Source organism: Nicotiana attenuata, chromosome 2 (assembly GCF_001879085.1).
Source record: "Nicotiana attenuata strain UT chromosome 2, NIATTr2, whole genome shotgun sequence".
NCBI classification, from domain to species: Eukaryota; Viridiplantae; Streptophyta; class Magnoliopsida; order Solanales; family Solanaceae; genus Nicotiana; species Nicotiana attenuata.
Window position 1 is genome coordinate 45,935,261 of NC_031990.1, and position 24,162 is coordinate 45,959,422.

Genomic DNA, 24,162 nt, shown 5'->3' on the forward strand with positions numbered 1-24,162 from the left:
ATTTTTATTTTTGGGACGAAATAAAGTAAAAGAGTCAAAATTAGTTGAAATAGCGATATTAGGCCTAAACTAAATATTTATATGCTAAAATATAAAAAAATCTTGGGGAGGGTCAAAAATCACATGTCTACAACTTAACATCACTCTTTCTTGGTCATGTTATTCATTTTCTTGTTCTTTGTTTTCTCCATGCTTTTCATCGTTTCTTTTCTTTGAATCCCTTCAACTCTTCAACTTATTCACTTTCTTTTTTGCAATTTTCTTTTGTTCTTTCTTTCTTTTTCTTTGCCTTTCCTTTTCTTCTTTTCTTTTCTCTTCTTTTGCCTTTCTTTCAAACTCCTCTTCTCTCCCCCAAAATTATGTTTTAGCCAATTGTTTCTCTAGAGTGTTAAGGAAAGCTTGGGTGCCAAGAGAGGGTCACTACAAAATGGGTAAACGCGTGTAACGTGGTTATCAAATGAGAAAGGTCTTAGGCTCAAATGGGTTGACTAGGGATAGCAACATTGGTGGGACATGGAAATTTCAAACGGATCAAGGAGAGCCTGCAATCACTTCTCAAGCCAACCGAAACTTAGAATTTTGCCTAGAAATACATTCGGGGCAAGTTCTAGACCATTCGCACGGGTACTTGGACTTGCAACAAAACATCTCACTTCACACAGCCGAATTGTTAAAGAGGATAGAGTGGAGGGCCCACAACAACCATATTCAAGATTAAAAATTACTAATGGTTAGACTAAACCACTCGATGATTGCTTAAGTCAGCACAAGAGTCAAAAGGCCACTAACTAGAGCTATTTCTTTCCAAGAACTTGTTTTAATCATAAGCATGTAGTTAAGTGTATTGGTACCAAGTGAAGCATGCTTGACTCTTCTAGTTTTACTCAGTTAGGTCCTCTTATTCATTATTACTACTATTTTTTACCTAAACATCAAAAACGGACTCAATCCCTTAAGAACGTTGTCACGCCATCCATCGCTGGAAAGAGTCACCCGGTTCACAAAGAAACCACCTTTGGAAAGAACCGTGACATTAAGAAAAATAAAGGCTTATGATCACTAAAACATGAAAACAAACTACTAAATTAAAAAGAAGCTATTAAAGTAAATAAGAAGATATTAGACTAAACATTGACTACGAAAAAAACAAAATAATGAAGCTATAAAGTAAACTACTAAAAGCATAAAAGAATATACAAGATGAGAGAGGGAGAAAGAAAATATATACATCAATAGAGAGAGAAGAAAATGTGCATAAATAAAAAAGAACAAAAAATGTAAAATATTATCAGTTATTACAGGCCAATGTAGAATATCATCAAATAAACTCCACCCCAAGAATAAGAATAAGCATTATCCCCAATGCTTAAAAGAATAAAAACAAGGAAGGGAAAGAGTGGAGAGGACTCCCTATGTGGTCTTGGACACCTCTGTGTCCATAGCAACGTCATCACCCTCAGGCTCCTCCAACTGGATCTCATCATCCTCTGCTCGGAGAGTAGTTGGGTTGGCGAACATCTGTCGTACCGCCTCAGCAGTGTGGACAGCGAGGTCTGGCTCCTCAGACTGGCCAGCTGGTGCCACTGATGCTGATGGTGTTGCTGGCTCTACTGGTACTGGTGGAGCTGTCTCCATCAGCAAGTTAAGTGGAAGATCCCCAACGGCTGCTATCTTGGTCACCTCCTGTCTCAACATGTTAACTGATTCTTTGAAGCCTGAGATTTCCTCATCTTCTTCACCTGCTTCCCAAGCTCCTCAATTGTTGTCCCATATGCCACCAAGGTATCCATGATGGTCTTATGGTTCTCCAGAATCTTCTTCAAAGTCTCCTCCGCTGACGGAGAAATCTGGGAGGTGGGGTAGATGTCTGGGCTGCAACAACACTGGATAGGTCAGACATATTTGCAGTAGCTGTCTGCATCCAGTTATTGAGACTCTCCGGTGTCTGGAAGACTTGCGACGCCGTAAGTGGATAAGTAGAAGATGCATGAACTGATGCTGATGGCCCTAAAGATAGAGGTGGAGGTATGGCAGATGTAATGCTAGAAGGCCCGGTTGTAGTGGTAGGCATGTCAGTTGAAGCTGTAACTACCACCAAAGGCTCATTAGGCTGGCCCACGGTAGTAGTTGGCTGACCCTTGTTCTTCAGGTTCCTTGGGTCCTTCAAAGACTACCATGAGAAGGGTTGCTTCGCCCAAACCTTTGTTTCAAAACCCTTTGAGTCCACTACCACATCCGTAAGATACTCCGTGATAGTGTTTGGATACGGGTAGGAGCTCTTACCCTACCTACCGACAAGAGACATATTGGCCGACATGATGGCACCCACATTGATTGGGTACCCGGCCATGATGGAGGCAACTAGGACTACCCGCGGGACAGGGTTGTTTTCATTCTGGCTTGGCCTATTCGGCTGCACACAAATGTTTGCCAACCCTTAGCTTCAAAGTTGAGGGTGTTCCGCTGAATGGGAACCCCTTCTGTGATCCATGGTGGTGGTGGTCCTGGAGCTTCCAAAATCTCCGCTAGCCAAGGGTGAGCTGCATCACCCATTTAAAACTTCTCTAAGTATTGTACCGACTCCACATCCCCGAACCCCAAATATGTGTTCAATGAGGTCTGATCAAATCGAACTTTTAGGTTGCTCACTTTAGTCACCTTAGTCCCCTTCTTGATACGCACCACATTGGCGTAGAATTCCCGGACTAAGTGCTCCTTGTCATCGACCACAGCTTGAGTGAAGCATGTCCACCCTTTTCTCTCCCGAAGCTATCTTGTCACATTCGGGTTATATCCATCCAAATCTTTCAAAAGGAATTGGCGCTCAAGTGTGAGCGATCTCTGAGGCCAGCACTCTCGGAACCTGTTGAAAGCAGTCAGGCTCACGTATCTATCTTCCTAAACCTCCTTCTTCTTCGACCTCTCAAGGCCGGCAACTCGGGTATCTCCCCCTCGGCCGTCATCCGGAACATCATCATCATCATCAACTGTAACTGGTGCGGCGGGGGCATGAGAAGATGAGGGCTCTGGACCCTGCCTTTCATCTTCCGAACCCTCAGAAGAGCTAGCTGAGGTGGAAGGCTCTTCTCTAAGTTGGAACCTCCCGGAAGTTGCCTTGGCTGAGACTCTGCATCAGGCTGTTCTTGCACTAAATTGCCTTCTGATGCGTCCGGACATATGAGCTGAACTCAGCAGGTACTGGAGCTCTCCCGGTTGTTGGCTTTTTGGTTATAACTCCTTGTGCGGAGAGTGGTAGGGTACCTCAGCCTCGGCCTCGGGAGGGTTCAGCCCTCCCTTTGGATGTATCACCTCTTCCACGAAATCTAACATTGTCTGCAATACATAGCAATAGGAATCAGTTAGCGTTCAAGTTTACAGTATCAGATAGTTGAAGAGAGTTATAGATGAAAACCAGATGCAGAGTACAGAAGTGCGGTCCACACATTTTTAAGTGTGGTCGCAGATAGGAATGTGCGGACCGCATAATTTTGATGTGTGGCTGCAGTGGTGTTTCTTCGGTCCGCACAATTTCAAGTGCGACCACATAATTGAAGTGCAGATCACACAATTTTGAGTGCGGCCGCACAATTTCAACTTCAAAAATGCGACTCTCTCATAACAGAGAATTGGTCGATCTGTGGCCGCACACACTTTTCTACACAATCAATGCACAAAAATTGGCCTAGCCTGATGACCTGCGGACCGCGTAATTTCTTGTGCGGCCGCACAATTCAAAAACACACAGTAGTTAACTTAGGGCCTTTTCATTCAAGCATAAATTTGACATGGTATTTGCAATTTAGTCATGATACATAGTTTACCCATCCCCCAATTAGCAAATAGGAATTTACCCACACAATTTTAAGCGCACATGATGATGAATTTTGACATTAGGCCTCAAAATAACCAATCTAACTATGAACAAAAATTAAGAAAATTAAAAAATCTAAAGATGGATTGAACATACCAGTAATGTAGTGATTCAAGGAAGAATCAAAGAGAATGAAATGAGTGTGAGATGCTTGAAACAGTTGAGTGCACTGTGCTTGCCTTAGTGTCAAATGTTCAGAGAGTGTAAAGTTTGAACAGTGGTGAGGAGTAACTATTTCTAGGTGGCCGGTTAGGGCAAGGATTCACGAGCTGAGTGCGGCCGTACAATTTGGTGTGCGGTCCGCACTCCTTACCTGTTACCACTTTTATCCATTGTCGATCTACGGTCCGCACATTAGTGGGTGCGACTGCAGAATTTGGTGTGGACCGCACATTTCCTTGTGCGGCCATACTTTGGCCATTTCTCTAACAGACAAACTTCAGAGAGTGTGCACCTTTGGCTTTTTAGTTGTGCGGTCCACACAGGAATTGTGCGGCCGCAGATTTCTTTCTATTGTGGCACTCAATTTTGTGCGGTCCGCACATTTTCCACACTTGGCCAATTTTTCTAAGCATAGATCCTGCGAAGCATACTCATTCCTGCAATACTTCAAAACCAGTTAGCACAAAACAAGACCTAGCTAAAGAAGAAGAAAAAAAGAAAGAAAAAGAAACACGGGTTGCCTCCCAAGAAGCGCCTGATTTAACGTCGCGGCACGATGCAGATTATCATCATCACTTGAAATGAATCACTGCCACGACGTGGCCATCACCAACTTTTCCAAGATAATGTTTCACCCGGTGGCCATTGACTCTAAACACTTCATCATTTTTATTCTCCAAGTCCAATTCCCCAAAGGGTGTCAATCACGCCCCAACCTGGGGAGGCGTGGCTGGCACCCGGTGTCGTACTAGCCCGAGCGAACCACTCTATAACTCATTTGTTTCTCTTCTGTAACTATCATGGGCCAACATGGCCATAACTCATTATGTATAACTATAAGTGGGCAAACGCTATATCAATGAACCATCGTTCTTAAAACATGAATAAATAGGGGTCGTCAAGGCCTTAGACATATTGTACAAAATGAACCTCTGTATACAAAGCCTCTAAGATTATTTGACATCAAATGGGACAGGGTACCGGCCTACCCATAAGTCTGTAGAAAAACTCTAATAACTTATAGACTCGGCTGCACTCCGAATGAGGTGGAGTCTTACCGATCCTTCGGTGAATGCTGACCTCGTCTACTATGAGGGCTTGTCAAACCAATTATCTATACCTGCAGGCATGAATGCAGCGTCCCTAACAAAAGGACGTCAGTACGAATAATGTAACGGGTACATAAGGCGGAACCGAAACATAACAATAAATCAACATTAATTGAAGACATATAGGAAACAACCTGAATCTCTAAAGTGCCACCGTATATGAATACTTATCATACTTACATATATAATGCTTCTCTTTGAGACTATTTTTATTATCCATATCGTATGATGCATGACTGTGCAACTGATCAGTGGTAACTGCCAACCGACCGTAGCTCGGTGGTAAATGCATAACTGCCCAACCGGTGGTAAATAATGATACATAACTGGCCAACCGGTGGTAACTACCCGATCTGCCGTAGCGCAATGGTAAATGCATGACTGCCCGACCGGCCGTAGCTCGGTGGTAAATATGTAACTGCCCAACCGGCCGTAGCTTGATGGTAAATGCATGACTGCCTAACCGGCTGTAGCACAATGGTAAATGCATGAATATGCAGACTATATTATAAACATTAACATCTTTATCAAATACCTCAATAGAGACTTAGGAATATGCTTAGACAAGCTTGAATATTACTTTACAGGAATGAATAAATAGACATCCTTAACTGCTAAGAGTAGAACCACTTATGGAATAGCATTACGTTTACTTATCGTTACTTGGATCATGCCAAAAGAAAGAAGGTTTAGCCTTAACATACATGAGCCGATTCTCTTGGCAATCCCTCTAACACATGTCTTTTGCGAAAAACACGTAACGGCGGATAAAAGTAGGGGAAAATCCGTATAATATTCTTGAGAAAGATTGCGTTGTACTCCCTTAGAATCGCAAAATCCCGTTGTTATTATTCTAAGAAGTCTCGTAGGATTTCCCAAATCCCCTCACCTTTTCATTCTTGCCTTTTCACTTTCTATAACTACCCCAAAAAAATTATGAAGATAAGGTGTAAGGATGACTAATATGTTGGTGATAATTCATGAAATTATGACTAATAAAGTGTAGGGATGACTAAGAATATTGTCCATGTGACACCTAACTACTTCAAATCAAGAGTCACCCTTAGACTAGATTTTTTTTTAGTCTTTTCCCACTTGCTGCCACGTGGGTTCATCAAATCTTATCCAAATATTGAATTAATTAGTTAATATACCACTAAAAATCATTAATTAACCAATTATCCACATAATTAAGAAATATCTCAAATTACTTAAAATTTTACTCACTTTTAACACACTTTATACACCTTACTATCATGGTCATGTGGTACCTTGTATGGCACTAGTCCATAAATACCGCGTATTATAGCTCGGACCGTATTTTATCCCAAAATGTCAAACTTCGACGAAACTCATTTTCTTCGATTCGCTTACCCTCTCAACTTCACGAAGTTACTTATCAGTTGCTTGAAATAGCATAATACTTATAATCTCCAAATAATCTTGTCCTTGAACTGATATCTATTATCTTACGACAAATTCATCGTACAAATACTACAAGGAGTAACATCGTCATAGTATAATACTACGGAGCGTAACATCATCGTAATATAATACTGGGGAGCGTAACATTATCCTAATACTGTGGGCGTAACATCATTCCCCTTTGAAAAATTCATCCTCGAATGTTGACTAACGCACTTATCATTTTCATAACCTATGTCTTCCGAATACTTTAGTACTCTCCTTGCCCTCTAGGCAACTGTTCTGTGAATAATTCCAAAGGACGGGGTATTCCCCCCTTTAGGCCTCTTTCTCACACCACGACTTGTGGTCGGAATCCTTCCAATCTTGTAATGTCTCTGACCTTGTAAATGCGCCTATGCGGCTCTTCTCTCCTTTGTAAACTAAACTAAAACCCAACCTCTATCTGATGTCTGGACTATTCACAACCTTTTGTACTTGAGTATCTCGTATCTTCTTCACCTTTACCTTACATACCATTCAATCTCGCACCGTATCTTCTGTTTCTTTCATAACCTCCCTTACACATAGGTAGAAATCACGCCTTAAATCTCTACTGTAATACCTGCACCTCTAGTGCATACAAAATCTGGTGAAAGCTTTATACTGACTTCTTACGATTCAGCTCTATGGCAAGATCTGGACACAAAAGAGGGTAACATTTCCTAAATTTCCTATAACCTCTCAATTATAAATGTGGCGCGCAACAAACCCAAAAGTGAGACTCTACTAGGCACCGCTTTGTAGACTTCCTAGGACACGACCCGCTCTGATACCACTTTGTCACGCCCCAACCTGGGGAGGCGTGGCTGGCACCCGGTGCCGTACTAGCCCAAGCGAACCACTCTATAACTCATTTGTTTCTCTTTTGTAACTATCTTGGGCCAACATGTCCATAACTCATAATGTATAACTATAAGTGGGCAAACGATATATCAATGAACCCTCGTTCTTAAAACATGAATACATAGGGGCCGTCAAGGCCTTTGCCATATTGTACAAAATGAATCTCTGTCTACAAAGCCTCTAAGATTATTTGACATCAAATGGGACAGGGTACCGGCCTACCCATAAGTCTGTAGCAAAACTCTAATGAGTTATAGACTCGGCTGCACTCCGAATGAGGTGGAGTCTTACCGATCCTTCGGTGAATGCTGACCTCGTCTACTATGAGGACTTGTCAAACTAATTATCTATACCTGCAGGCAGGAATGCAGCGTCCCTAATAAAAGGACGTCAGTACGAATAATGTAACAAGTACATAAGGCGGAACCGAAACATAACAATAAGTCAACATTAATTAAAGACATATAAGAAACAACCTGAATCTCTAAAGTGCCACAGTATATGAATACTTATCATACTTACATATATAATGCTTCTCTTTGAGACTATTTCTATTATCCATATCGTATGATGCATGACTGTGCAACTGACCAGTGGTAACTGCCCAACCGGCCATAGCTCGGTGGTAAATGCATAATTGCCCAAGCGGTGGTAAATAATGATACATAACTGGCCAACCGGTGGTAACTGCCCGACCGGCCATAGCGCAGTGGTAAATGCATGACTGCCCGATCGACCATAGCTTGATGGTAAATGCATGACTGCCTGACCGGCCGTAGCACGGTGGTAAATGCATGAAGATGCATGTATCACTATATTATAAACATTAACATTTTTATCAAATACCTCAATAGAGACTTAGGAATATGTTTAGACATGCTTGAATATCACTTTACAGGAATGAATAACATAGACATCCTTAATTAATAAGAGTAGAACCACTTATGGAATAACATTATATTTATGTATTGTAACTTGGATCATGCCAAAAGAAAGAAGGATTAGCCTTAACATACCTAATGCGATTCTCTTGACAACCGCTCTAACACATGTCTTTGGCAAAAAACATGTAACGACGGATCAAAGCGCTGCATCGGGGAATAGATCAATCGGAAGTAGGTTAAAGTAGTTAGCAGGAGAAAGAGTCGGCTTCTAATTAGTTACTGGGGAATCAAAGTTGGGAAAAATCTATATAATATTTTTGAGAGAGATTGTAGTGTACTCACTTAGAATCGCAAAATCACATTGCTATTATTCTAAGAAGTCTTGAAGGAATTCTCAAATCCCCTCACCTTTTCGTTCTTGCCTTTTCACTTTCTATAACTCCCCCAAAAAAATTATGAAGATAAGGTGTAAGCATGACTAATATGTTGGTGATAATTCATGAATTTATGACTAGTAAAGTGTAGGGATGACTAAGAATACTGTCCATGTGACACCTAACTACTTAAAATCAAGAGTCACCCTTAGATTAGATTGTTTTTAGTCTTTTCCCACTTGCTGCCACGTGGGTTCATCAAACCTTATCCAAATATTGAATTAATTAGTTAATCTCCCACTTATTAATTAACCATGTCTACATAATTAAGAATTATCTCAAATTACTTAAAATATTACTCACTTTTAACACACTTTATACACCTTACTATCATGTTCATGTGGTACCTTGTATGGCACTAGTCCATAAATACTGGGTATTATAGCTCGGACCGTATTTTATCCCAAAATGTCAAACTTCGACGAAACTCATTTTCTTTTATTCGCTTACACTCTCAACTTCACGAAGTTACTTATCACTTGCTTGAAATAGCATTATACTTATAATCTCCAATAATCTTGTCCTTGAACTGATGCAATTATCTTACGATAAATTCATCGTACAATACAACAGGGTGTAACATCGTCGTAATATAATACCGCGGAGCGTAACATTATCGTAATATAATACTACGGAGAGTAACATCATCGTAACACTACGGGGCGTAACAGTGTCACATCCACAACCTCGAATAGGCCACTCCATTTAGACTTTAACTTTTCCGGAAACATCCGTAATTGAGAATTGAACAACAACACAAGATCACCTTCTTAAACTCCTTGTTCCTAATGTACTTGTCATGGAGGTACTTCATCTTCTCCTTGTATAAGGACGAACTTGTGTAGGCATGGTACCAGAATTCATCTAGCTCATTCAATTGTGCCACCCTTAAGTTTGCGTAACATCATCGTAATACTGCAGGGTGTAACAGTGTCACACCCACAACCTCGAACGGGCCACTCCATTTAGACTTCAACTTTCCCGGAAACATCCATAATCGAGAATTAAACAACAACACAAGATCAATTTCTTTAAACTCCTTGTTCCGAATGTATTTGTCATGGAGGTACTTCATCTTCTCCTTGTATAGGGACGAACTTGTGTAGGCATGGTACCAGAATTCATCTAGCTCATTAAATTGTGCCACCCTTAAGTTTGCGGCGACATCCCACTCAAGATTTAGCTTCTTTAAAGCCCATATAGTTTTATGCTCAAGTTCAATTGGAAGATGACAAGCTTTCCCGAACACCAACCGGTATAGAGACATTCCAATCGGTGTTTTGTAGGCAGTCCTATAAGCCCATAGAGCATTATCGAGTTTCTTGGACCAATCCGTCCGGTCAGCATTCTTTTTTTTGGATAGAATGCTCTTTATCTCCCGGTTGGAGACTTCCACTTGACCACTTGCTTGAGGGTGATAGGGAGGTTTCACTTTTTGAGTGACACCATTCTTGGAGAGTAAGGTATCGAAAGCCTTGTTGCAAAAATGCGATCCCCCATCACTTATAATATCCCTTGGAGTACCAAATCTTGTAAAGATGTTCTTCTTCAAAAATGACAACACACTTCTCGCTTCATTATTGGGCAAAGGAACGACCTCAACCCATTTGGACATATAATCAACCATGACCAAGATGTAGGTGTTTCCACAAGAACTCACAAAGGGACCCATGAAGTCAATACCCCACACAACGAAAATGTCAATCTCTAAAATGGTGGTGAGGGGCATTTTATTCTTCTATGAGATTCCACCAGCCCTTTGACACTCATCACAACGCTTGAAAAGATCACTTGCATCTTTCTAAAGGGTGGGCCAACAGAAACCGCCACTCAATACTTTGGCCGTCGTTCTTGCTCCACCATGGTGACCACCATAAGGTGAAGAATGACAAGCCCCAAGAATTTTAAATTTTTCCTCCTCCGGTACACATCTTCTAATCACTCCATCCATACAAATCCGGAAAAGGTACGGTTCATCCCAATAATAATCTTGACAATCCCGTTTGAACTTCTTCCTTTGATTTGAAGAGAACTCAACCAGAATGATACCACTCACAAGATAGTTAGCTAGATCCGCAAACCAAGGCACCTCTTTCATAGAAATAGCCAAAAGTTGCTAATCAGGGAAGGAGTCATTGATTTCAAGGCCATCATGCGGCCTCCCCTCCTCCTCGAAATGAGACAAGTGGTCCGCCGCTTGGTTTTCACTCCCTTTTTGATCTTGGATATCAATATAAAACTCTTGCAACAAAAGTACCCATCTCATCAAACGGGAGTTGGAATCTTTCTAGCTCATAAGATAACGGAGTGCCGCATGATCTGTATGAACAATCACTTTTGTACCCATCAAGTATGGGCGAAACTTCCCCATAGCAAAGACAATGGCAAAGAGCTCTTTCTCTGTAACAGTGTAGTTGACTTGGGCACTATTCTTGGTCTTGCTTGCATAATAAGCCGGATGAAAGATCTTGTTGATACTTTGCCCCAAAATAGCCCCTACCGCTACATCACTTGCATCGCACATGAGCTCAAAGGGAACATTCCAATTTGGAGTTGTGATAATGGGATAGTGGTCAACTTGAGCTTTAGCAACTCAAAGGATCTCATGCGATCATCATTGAAATGGAACTTGGCATCTTTCTCCAAAAGGTTGCACAATGGGTTTACCACTTTAGAGAAGTCCTTGATGAAACGCCGGTAAAATCCCGCATGGCCTAAGAAACTCCGCACGCCTTTGACTGAAGTTGGAGGTGGAAGTTTTGAAATCACCTCAATCTTTGCCTTGTCGACTTCAATGCCATTCTTTGAGATCTTTTGGCCAAGGACAATGCCTTCCTCGACCATTACATGACACTTCTCCCAATTGAGAACCAAGTTTGTTTCTTCACATCTTGCCAACACTTTGTTCGAGTTTTCTAGACAATCATCAAAAGAATCCCCGACCACTGAAAAATCGTCCATGAAGACTTCAAGAAAATCCTCCACCATGCCCGTGAAGATAGCCATCATACACTTTTGAAAAGTTGCGTGCATTGCACAACCCAATTGGAATCCGCGAGAATGCGAAAGTACCATAAGGACATGCGAAAGTAGTTTTCTCTTGATCGTCTGAGGCAATAAGAATTTGATTATAGACGGAATTCCCATCAAGGAAACAACAGAAAGAATGGCCGGCCAACCTATCAAGCATTTGATCAAGGAAGGGAAGTGGGAAATAATTTTTCCTTGTGACTTTGTTGAGCTTGCGATAGTCCATACACACTCTCCACCCGGTCACCATTCTTGTAGGAATCAACTCATTCCTGTCATTGGTGACCACCGTCATGCCCCCTTTCTTTGGGACACATTGCATCGGAGAAGTCCACAAACTATCGAAAATGGGGTAAACAACCCCGGCATCCAACCACTTGATGACCTCCTTCTTGACAACTACTTGCATGGCTTCATTGAGTCTCCTTTGATGTTCAATAGATGGTTTGGCACCTTCCTCCAAGTTGATCTTGTGCATGAAAAATGCGGGGCTTATCCCCCGAATATCCACCAAAGTCCATCCAATATCCTTTTTCCTCTTTTGTAGCAGCGCCAATGTAGAATCTACCCGCACGTTAGTCAAACAAGAGGAAAAAATAACCGGTAAAGCAGAAGAAGGGCCAAGAAATTCATACCGAAGATGTGGAGGCAATGGCTTCAACTCCAAAATGGGAGGCTCCTCAATTAAAGGCTTTGTTGGAGGAGTGGTTCTATTCTCAATATCTAAGGACAATTTGCGGGGCTCAGAAGTGTATGACCCTATTCCTTGCAAAGCATTCACACATTCCACATAACCCTCCATTTCTTGATCATCACAATTGAGCAATACGGACTTCAAAGTATCATCAACATTCATCACAACACTTGTTTCATCAATGATCACATCGGTCACCAAGTCCACAAAAGAGCACACCTCATTGCTATTGGGTTGCCTCATAGACTTGCACACATGGAAAACCACTTCCTCATCACCAACCCGGAAAGTAAGTTGTCCAGCTTCAACATCAACTAGATCCTTCCCCGTAGAAAGGAAAGGTCTCCCAAGAATGATCGGCACCTCATAATCAACCTCACAATCAAGAATAACAAAATCCGTCAGGAGAATGAATTTGTCAACACGAACCAACACATTATCAATGATACCCAACCGTCTCTTCATGGTACGATCCGCCATTTGTAATCTCATAGATGTGGATCTTGGTTGCCTACCCAAAGTTTTGAAAACCAAATAGGGCATCAAGTTGATACTTGCCCCAAGATCACAAAGAGCTTTAGCAAATTCGGCACTTCCAATGGTACAAGGGATTGTGAAAGCGTCGGGATCTTCCAATTTAGGGGCCATTGAATGCACAATTTCACTCACTTGATGAGTCATCTTTATAGTTTCACAATTCATCGGCCTCTTCTTTGTCACCAAGTCCTTCATGAACTTTGCATAACCGGGCATTTTCTCTAAAACCTCAACGAATGGCACGTTGATAGATAGACTCTTAATCATGTCAAAGAACTTTTTGAATTGGTTCTCGCCATTTTACTTGGCAAGCCTTTGAGGATATAGAGGAGGATGCCTAGGTATTGGTGCCTTAGCCTTTGGCACTACCAGTTCCGGTATGTCAACAATGTGCTCCTTAGACGGGTTCACTTCCTCACAAGTCTCCTCTACACTGTCATCAATATCAATTCTTACCTTATCATTTGCTTGCACTTCATTGTCCGGGATCTCATCTTCTTGTACCACTTGCTCATCATCCATAATTTTTCTTTGATTTGAGGTGGTTGCACCCCCACATTTTCCACTCCTTGTAGTAACGTCCATGGCATGTCCCGTGTTGTTCCCTCCCTTTGGGTTCACCACCGTGTCACTTGGTAGTGTCCCCTTAGGACGAGTGTTTAAAGCTTCCCGATTTGCCCTAATTGAACTTCCAAATTGCGAATTGAAGTGTTGTGAGAGGCTAGTTGAGCATCAAAGTCGGCATTCTTCTCCAATATTTTTTTGAACATGTTCTCAATTCGTCCCATCTCATTGTTGGAAGAGCTTGGACCATGGGAAGTATAAGGAGGCGGGTTGCTTGGTTGTTGATACATTAGGGGCCTTTGAAATCCCAACCCTTGATTTCCTTGATTATTGTTCCATCCCCTTGGTTGTTGCCTCCTCAATGTCCTTGACTATTGCCACTCCAATTGCCTTGGTTATTTTGACCATTCCAATTTCCTTGATTGTTTTTATTGTTCCGATTCCCTTGGTCATTACCACCATTCCAATTACCTTGGTTGTTAGAATTACAATTCCCTTAATTTCCTTGAAGCCGCCATTATTGTTGATTCAGGCTTTGAGAGTTGTTTCTTTGCCCTTGGAAGTTGTTCACATATTAACTTCCTTCTCTTGTTCATTGTAAGATTCATCTTGGTCAAACTCACTATCATCTTGTACATAATTCTCCACACGGTTTTGCACTTGTGGACCCTTTTGTCTTCTCTTATTTACCATCATATTAACACCCTCCATGCCATTGACTTGCTTAGGACCTTGCAATTGTTGAAGTTGAGCATTGGCTAATTGATTCATTGTGGTGGTCAATTCGGCAATTGCTTGCCCATGATCATGCAATTCTTTATGTAGGTGAATCACATTTGGATCACCTTGAGGAATGTTTGCTCTACTTTGCCATGACGATGAAGTATCCGCCATTTCGTCTAAGATCTCACAAGCTTCCGCATATGGCGTTGTCATGAAATTTCCACTGGCAAGTTTGTTGACTACACATTGATTAGTAGTGTTCATCCCCCTATAGAACGTTTGTTGAATCATAGCCTCCATCATGGCATTATTGGGGCACTCTTTGACCATTGTTCGGTACCTCTCACATATCTCATGCAAAGGATCGTTGGGTTCTTGTTTGAATGCTAGAATCTCGTCTCTAAGAGTACCCATATGCCCAGGAGAAAAGAACTTGGAAATAAATTTCTCCGACGATTCATCATATGTATGGATGGAAATGGTTTGGCAATCTCTCTCACCAATCCAAGGCTTTCCCCCATAGAGAGAAGGGAAATAGCCTCAACCTTAACATATCCTCGAAGACGTTTGTCTGTTTACTCCCCTAGCAACTGTCTACAAACCCCTTCAAGTGCTTGTATGCATTTTGTCTCGGAGCCCCGATGAAGAATCCTCGTTGCTCTAGCAATGTGAGCATTACATTCGTGATTTGAAAGTTGCCCGCCCTAATGGGGGGTGGGACAATAGCACTTGCATACCCTTTATTCGGCAACACCCGGTGTGGAGCCGCTCTTGGTGGAGGTGGGGTGGAACGGGAACGTTGTCTTGAAGCGGTCGGCCTCATCTATTTGCTTGAGGTTCAAGAGGAACCTCTTCAACTTGATCATCTTCCACGTCCACATCCCCATAGGCATGTTCCCAAGAGGATCATTGTTGTTGAGAGCCATTGTTTCACCTACAATTGTTTCATAAAAAAGATTAGTAACCCGGAAGGAAAAGTAGACAATTCACACACAAAACCAAATATATATATATATATATATATATATATATATATATATATATATATCTAAATCCGTTTTTAGCTCCCGGCAATGGCGCCAAAAGTTAATCTCATCCAAGTCACACCTCTATTAAAGGTTGTAAAATGATCGATGCAATAGCAAGACCCAACTAAGAGTCGGGGTCGAATTCTACAGGGAGCTATATGAATGGGATAAAGTAGTATATATTTGGACTAAGTACATGAAGTATCTAAATTGCACTTCCACAAATATAGTTTGTTTTTACTTCTAAATTAAACCAAGATTGCAATACAAATAATTGAAACTAAGAAATTGTGTTTTTGTTGTTGTTTTCATATGATAAAAGGCCTGGGGCTATGACATTCACTAGGTGTTTGCCATTGTAAACTTTAAAGCTTGTTTTGTTGGTCGGGGTGTATTATAGCTATCAACACCCAATTACCCACTCAATACTTCTCGTTAAGAGAGTGGTTTTGCCCAATTTTGGCTTTCTCAAGTCCAAATGGGTATTAAACCAAACAGTTGATAAAATGCTCAAGTCGGGTTTTACTATCTCTAGGTTCAACCCGTTAATTGGGACTATCTATCTCTTGATTTCATCCCAAATTCTTGTTAGCCAAGTTTTCCTAGACTAAGTCTCTCTTTCTCAAGTAGAGACAAAGTCAAATAGGCATGAACCAATTTTTGCAACCATTAATTCTACAATAAAAAGCAAGAACAAGGCTAAATAATCAACAACCAACCATAAACAAGCCATAAATTAAATACCCATTAGGTTTACACACTAGGATCGGGTCACAACCCTAGTTAAGAATCTAGCTACTGTAATGGGTATAGAAGAAAACAAGGAAGAAAAGATGATAAAACTCATATTCAATTAAAAGACAAAAATCCATTGTTAAATCACCAAAGTAAGATAAAGTTGCCTAAAGTAGTAAGGAACAACGGCTACAGGAGTTCCAATATTCAAATCTTGACCTAATTTTGTAAAACAAGTCTATTTATATAAAGCTGAAAATTTCGATCAAAAATGCCCTTTCAGAGGTTCTGCGGCCGCACAATTCCATGTGAGGTCTGCACAATTCTTCAATCTTGACAGGAGCTGGATCTGCGGCCGCACAATTCTGGAATGCGGCCGCATGTCTCATGTTCTACGGTCCGCACAAATCTGAGTGCGGCCGCACAGGGCCCTTCTGCGGACCGCACAATTCTTAGTGTGGTCGCGTGGCTGACTTCTGCGGCCGCACGATAATTGTGCGGTCTGCATTTCTATTAGGCTTGAAGTGTGACTCTCTGAACTTTAGCTCTGATCTAGCTTCTGCGGCCGCACAATAATTGTGCGGTCCGCACATTACTCTTGGGACTTCCTTCACATTCTGTGGTACGCACTTGAGCCATTTTGCCTGATTTTTATCCTTGAGTTCAGATCACTCCTTCTTGAGATGGATTTCATCTTTGTGGCTCATTTTGCAATACTCCTACAATTAAGCATATTTCATCAATTTTTGGGAATAAAGTTAAACACTTTTGGACTAAAACGAAAGTAAAAAAACGCTAATAAGTAGTCAAAATCCCCACTTATCAGGTGTGGTGCTACAGGAGCGACCCTCGAGCCGCAGAAGCGAATATTGTCATGACCAGTTGGGACCACTGGTGCGGTCCATATTCCGCAGAAGCGGACTCGCCGATGCGGGTAATGCATCGCAGAAAAGGATATGGCTAGGAACGCCTAGGATAGCAGAAGCGGACATTGTCCGCAGAAGCGTGTGCGTAGAAGTGCGTTTTGTCCGCAGAAGCAGAGACGCAGAACCGCGTTTTACTACAAGAAAAGTACTAATTACCTGGGGATTTTATTGGCAGATAATACATGCGGATTTTCATGGGGAATATTGAATTTAAAATATTTTACCTGCAAAATATAATTTACTAGGATAATCCGTAGGTAACTTTGGCGCCATTATCCGCCAAAATATTACCTGGGAAAACTAATCGGTATGTACATTTCCGTATGAAAATTCTCAGGTAAAAAGACAAAGAAAATGGAAAAAATCCTATGTTAATCTGTAGGAAAATCCTTAAGTAACTCTACATGTGAATTTAGTTGGGGATATTTTCTTTGGGATTTCCTTATTTGGGGAATTAGCTGGAGATATTGCTGCTGCGAATTTTACCTGGGGATATTTTCTTGGAAATTTACTTGGAAATTCTTTTAGCTGTAGAATTACCTGGGAATGTTGTTGCTGTAGATTTAGTTAGGGATATTTCTTGGGGATTTACCTAAGAATTTTCTTATCTGGGAAATTACCTAAAGATTATGTTGATGTGAGTTTAGCTAGAACTTTTTTGGGGCGATTTACGTATTTGGGGAAATTGCATGGTGGATTTTTTTTTGGTAAATAAATCTTTTGTATTACCAGGGAAAATATTTACAAGAAAATCAAACCCTTACAAAATACCTTTTTCCTATACATCACACCCCTCCCCATGAACTGTTATTTACACTTGTATCTAACTATTACACTGGGTACCAATCTAGTCTATGTAGCATTCCCACTGTATGTTTGGTACTTCGACAATGTAGCTCTTGAATGATCTTCTTACTAACTGCTTCCCAACCTGTCACATTTGCTTGAAAAATTCTAGTATTCCTTTCTTGCCAAACATGGTATATTGTTGTTGCTACTGTCATTTTGTACAACTCTGCAGCAGTTGTTTTCCTTTTAGTCTTCTTCTCAGCCCATCGTAGTTCTTTATCCCAACCAGCTACAGGTCTTCTAATTCCTTGACATGCTAACAGTGTGCTCCACAATGCTTTTGCATATGTGCATTCAAAGAACAAGTGTTGTATAGTTTCATTGGCTTGCTTGCACAAGACACATTCCCGATCCACCTGCATTCCCCACTTCTGCAATCTATCCTTTGTGTATAGCTTCCCATGAGCTGCCACAGTTAGTATAAATGTCCATCTTGGGCATCCTGTATTATGGCAGACTACCCTTCTCCAACTAACTTTCTCAAATCTTCCACGCAGCCTGTGATATATGTTTTTAATTGAGCAGCTTTGCATATTCATGATATCTTCATAGCTGAGCCCTGCCTCCATGAATGTCTCCTTTGCTTTTATGATATTATTTACCAACCAAGATGCTTGTTTCAGTTGAACATCCCATATGAGGCCTTCCTTTGATGTAATAGCTGTGTATCCACAGTTTCTTTTTCTCCTTGCACAAATTCCAGAATTGTTTGCAGATGGCAGACTTGTTCCACATAGCTATATTCATAATGTTGAAGCCCCCTGCAGATTTAGGTAAGCAAACTTTCTCCCATGCCAGTAGAGCCTTTTTTGATATACTTCCATCTCCTGTCCACAAAAAACTTCTACACATTGCTTCAATTAACTTTGTGATCTTTTTAGGCAATACAAAGATCTGTGCCCAGTATGTCTGTATAGAAAACAGCACACTCTTTATCAGTTGGACTCTGCCAGTATAAGACAGAAATTTGGCAGTCCATGACTCTATTCTTCCCATTATCTTGTCAATTAGAGGTTGGCACTGGGCTATGGATATTCTTTTTTAGCTTAATGGGGCACCTAGATACCTTACTGGTAGCTCACCCTTTTGAATTCCTGGAAACTCTAGGATTCCCTCCTGATCAGCTTGTGATACTCCACCAAAGAAGATAGAACTTTTGTGTTTATTGATCACCAGTCCAGAAGCATTTGAGAACTCCATGAAGCATTGGAACAAAAGCTTTATTGAACCTATATCACCCCTGCAAAACAATAAAAGGTCATCAGCAAATCCAAGCTGCAAGATTTTCATCTTTGCACACTTGGGATGGTAGTTGAAATCTGGGATCTGGTTCGGTGTTTTGAGGCTTCTTGTTAAGTACTCCATTGCCAGCACAAACAAAAATGGAGACATAGGGTCTTCTTGCCTTAACCCCTTCTTGGCATCAAATGGTTTTGTCAGGTTTCCATTTATCATCACAGTATAAGTGACAGTCTCCATGCATGTCATAATCCATTTCACAAATTTGTCTGGGAAAGTCAGTGCATTCAGAACTTGTTCCATGAATGGCCAATCAATTGAGTCATAGGCTTTCTGCATATCTAGTTTCATCATATATCTGGGTGATACTCCTCTCCTTCCATAGCCTTTCACTAGTTCATGGCTTAGAATTATGTTATCAGTTATCACTCTTCCAGGCACAAAAGCTGACTGTGTGTTGTCAACTAAATCATCCATAACTTTCTGCAATCTCTTGGTTATAACCTTGGAGATCACCTTGTATAGAACTGTGCAGCATGAGATAGGTCTATATTCTTTAACACTCACAGGATTTCTGACTTTAGGCACTAAGGTTATTGCTGTACAGTTGATAGGTTTATGCATATGTGCTGTTTCAAAGAATTCCATCACTGCCATTGTTATATCCTCACCTACAATCTGCCAAGTCTTCTTGAAAAATAAAGCATTAAACCCATCATAACCAGGTGCTTTAAGATCACTAATATCCTTCATGGCTTCCCACACTTCCTCCTTGGAGACTAGCTTTATTAATTGAACCTGTTGGCCTCTATTTAATGTTGCTCCCAACTTCATGACATTTGGATTGATGGCTAGTATGCTTTCAGCTCTTGATCTATATCATCCTCCATTATAAGCTGAGCTCCCACCTCATTTGTTAAGCTTTGAATTCCATTCAAGTAACTCCTATTCTTCATTTGTGCAAAGAAGTAGGCTGAATTAGAATCTCCCAACTTCAACCATTGCACTCTTGACTTTTGCTTGTATATGCTTTCTTCTATCTTTCCCCATTTTTCTAACTCACCCTTCAGCTCTTTTTCTTTGTCAATCAATTCCTTATTCTGCAGTTTTGAGCTCATTTCCTCTTGTATTCCCTGCAACTCCCTCCTTATCTCTTTTATCTTTCCATCAACCCCTTTGTAATGCTGAGTGTTTAGATTCTTGATGGCCTCCTTTACCCCTTTAAGATTGTTCCATACTGTCTGCATTCTACCATTTGTGCTTCTGTCCTTCCAAGCTTCTTCAATGTGTTGCATGAATTGAGGGTGGTCAGCAATACAGTTAAAGAACTTGAATGGCTTGTTCTTCTTTCCTTGTGCCTGACAGATTACTAACTTCAGTGGTGAGTGATCAGATACCATTGGTTCTAGCACCTGAACTTTCACATTTGGCATTGTCATCATCCAAGTTACATTTACAAGTCCCCTATCAATTCTGCTATAGGTATGATTATTAGTCCAGGTGTAGTTCCTCCCCACATACTGCAACTCATTCATCCCTGTATCCCTCATATACTCCTTAAAATCTTTTGTTTCCATATCTTGAACCTCTGTACCACATAGTCTATCTTGTGGATGTACTACAGCATTATAGTCTCCCATACCTAGCCAAGGTCCTTGTTGAATGCTGTGGATTTGCCTCATCTTGTCCCATAGCTTCAATCTATCTTTAACAGTATGCAATCCATATATTGCTGAGAAACCAAATATAACAGCTTTTGCAATAACTCTGACTTGACCATGTATCAGTTGCTCCTCTATTTACATGGTGGACTTTATTATTGTAATTTTTGCAAGAAATTATTCTTTTGAGAATTTTCTTGAGTATTTCATGATACGATTTTGATTGGGGATTTGTTCTAAAGATTTAGATATATAGAAATTTTATTGTTATTTTGTAACACCCTGTATATTCGGCTTAGGTGTGAATGTGGTAAATGAGTGGTAAGGTTATATTTTGAACATGTGAAGTCCCAACGGGATGATTGTGGGTAAAATAGTTGTTTCAAAAATCAAAATGGAAAGAGAGGTGCATAAGATTTGACAAAAATCGACTAAGTTGCGGAAGGTCTGTCTTCCATCAAGTTTTATTGGAGATGTGTAAGGAATTGAGGAAAACGCAATGCATGAAAGTTGTAGGCCTTTGAAATAGCTTTCCAATTATATATTATGGAGCCTGAACGGATCTTTGTGCAAAACATTATGTGCGTTTTTCGGAACAGTACGCGTATGCGCGAACACTCGTGCGAACAAACCTCCAGGTGCGCGAACTCGCGCGTGGGAGGCAGTGTTACTGCCGTTGAGCGTGAACTCTCGCGCGAACAAGCCTCTAGGTGCGCGAACTCGCGCGTGGGGGGTCGTTTTAAAGCTATATTTCGTCCCCCACAGCCCCAAAACATAAAAACTTGCTCTAGAAAGGGAAACTCTCAAAAACCTAACTCCTTAAGGGTCCTTCCACCACCCAAGGTAAGTTCGAATGGTGATTCTAAGTTGATTTCACTTTTCCAACATCTTATTAACATGGGTAAACCCTCCATATTATTAGATATTCGATTGGGATATCATTGTTGAGAGAAGGAAGCCTAGAACTCGAAAATCAAGGGTTTGAACTTCGAAAAGGTAATGTCTTCACCCTCTAATTGATTCTAGCATTGGTTTAATGATTATAAATCCTAGTTCATGAGACATGAGTTGTTGGGGTTGATAGAAAAGCATGAACGATTAAAGGGTTGGGGTGTTGAGTGTTTATTATTGTTTAAGAGTGTTGTTTGCCTTATGGGTGATGAAGAATAATGTTGGCGTAATCATTTGAGACCTTAGAATTTATCTAGGAACAAGAGAATGGGTTGTTGGGTGTAGAGACACCATTAATAAGGACTATGAAGCTTTATTCTTACCAAGTGTTTGACAAAATGCTTAAGTGACCAAAACATGAGCATTTATAGCTAATATGGAATCCCTGTGACTTGTATTGCTATAGATTGAAGTTGAAAGGATTGACAAACGTTGTATTACGCTCAAGAGCAGGAAGTTAAGGTATGTAAGGCTAACTCTTTACGTTTGGGAATGTCTATGATTCTCCCTACGTCCCATTCATTATGATCATTACCGGTCTCCTCAGAAAGGAACTATGCCTTAGTTCCCTGATCAGCAGTAGGACTTCTATTCTCTAGATGGCATAGTCTCATAATCATTCGATATTCTATGAGTTTCTGTTATGACAAATCAACTTGTTATGAATACTCATCTCAGTCTAATCCTATTCACTATTCCAGTATCATGTACCCAGTATGGCTCATTATTTCAGTATCATGTATTGTAATATGATTCTCAGTTCCTGATTTTATATTCTTGAATGTTGAACACCTGTATTTGGGCCTGAGGCCGCAGTTTATGCTTTATGCATCTTTGGGCCTGAAGCCGCAGTTATGTATACATATACTTGGGCCCGAGGCGCAGTTGTGCACATATATATATATATATATATAGGGCCTAAGGCCGCAGTTTAATATTCAGTTAAACAGGTTGTTCATCATTCAGAAGAGGGAGTATTCACATCCTTACTTCCTTGTTCAGTTATCAGTTTTTCAGCTAGCGGTTCAGTTTCAGTTTTAGTATTTACAGTTCTTTTGTTCAGCTATTTTACATACCAGTACAATTCAAATGTACTGACGCCCTTTTTGCCCGGGGCCTGTATCTCGTGATGCAGGTAACGATTTACAGGTCGACGATTCAGCTTGCTAGGACATATCGTATCAGCTATTGGTGAGCCCCAGTCTTTCGGGGCCTTATCTCTCTTTTTTTTAGTCATTATAGTATTTCAGTTAATAAGGTATACCGAGGACCTTGTCCCGATAAACAGTTTGCGTTTTCAGTATTCTTTAGAGGCTTCGTAGAGTATAACCCAGTCAGTCAGATATTAGCAGGCTTTCATGTGTTAGCCTTGTCGATTACTTGTTTATACTTGCAAACCTTTCAGTATTTTTCCGCATCTATGATATTTCAATCAGACTTTTTAGCAGACTATCCTGATTTACATTTACCTCTAGCTCATAATTATACCACATGTTGATCCAGCCATACAGTTGGTTCGCACGATCGCATGCAGTCAGGCACCGAGTGTCGTGTTACGCCCAGGCCATAGTTTGGGGCGTGACAAAGCTTGGTATCAGAGCCCTAGGTTCAAGAGTCCTGGGAAGTCTATGAAGCCGTGTCCAGTGGGGTCTCTTTTATGTGTGTGTGCGTGCCACACATGTAAACAGTTGACCACCAAGACATCTAGGATTGTTCCATTTCTTTCATACTCTAGATCGTGCAGTTAGAGCTATGCTTTCAGGAATCTTTCTAACCCGTGTGAATTGCGTAATTCAGAAAAATGCCTGCAAAAAGAAAGTACACTAGGAGGGCCTCAGCTACTAGCCAGGGGGCCACAGCTAATGCTGCTCAGGAGGAGGACACTCCGGCCTAGGGGGGGTTGCACCGGGTTCAGTGCCCAGTGCTTCAGACATGGATGTCAGGGGAGCTATTTAGTTGCTCATCCAGATTGTTTCTACCCAGGCTCAAAGGCAGGGGACCAGTGGTGTTCATGAGACGGGTAGTTCTAGGTCTAGGGAATTCCTCAACATGAAACCTCCCGTCTTCACAGGCTCCAAAAAGGATGAGGATCCGTAGAACTTCATTGATGAGCTTCAGAAGATATTTCGAGTGATGCATGCTACAAACACTGAGGCAGCAGAGCTTGCTGCGTACCAGCTGAAGGATGTTGCCAACACTTGGTATGAAACATGGGAAGAGTCTCGAGGGGAGGATGTGGATCCTGCGACTTGGAAGGAGTTTGCAGATGCGTTCCTTGAGCACTTTCTACCCATTGAGGTTTTGGAAGCTAAGGCTTTGGAGTTTGAGAGACTCAGACAGAATGATATGAGTGTGAATGAGTACTACCTCAAGTTCGTCTCTCTGGCCAAGTATGCTCCGGAAATGGTACGTGATATGAGGGCCAGAGTTAGGCGGTTTGTGTTGGGGCTTTCAG

At 41.1% G+C, this 24,162-nt stretch overlaps 2 protein-coding genes across 2 annotated transcripts; both read right to left on the bottom strand.

Moving 5' to 3' along the window:
• Window positions 17,838–19,848, bottom strand: LOC109219081. Its single transcript, XM_019383504.1, has 3 exons — window positions 18,923–19,848; window positions 18,640–18,802; window positions 17,838–18,593 (listed from the first exon to the last, which is right to left on the bottom strand). The coding sequence occupies exons 1-3, from the start codon at window positions 19,846–19,848 to the stop codon at window positions 17,838–17,840; spliced, it is 1,845 nt and encodes a 614-aa protein (XP_019239049.1).
• LOC109219088 lies at window positions 19,947–20,777 on the bottom strand. The gene has a single exon (XM_019383512.1). It carries the CDS (start codon window positions 20,775–20,777, stop codon window positions 19,947–19,949), a length of 831 nt encoding a protein of 276 aa, XP_019239057.1.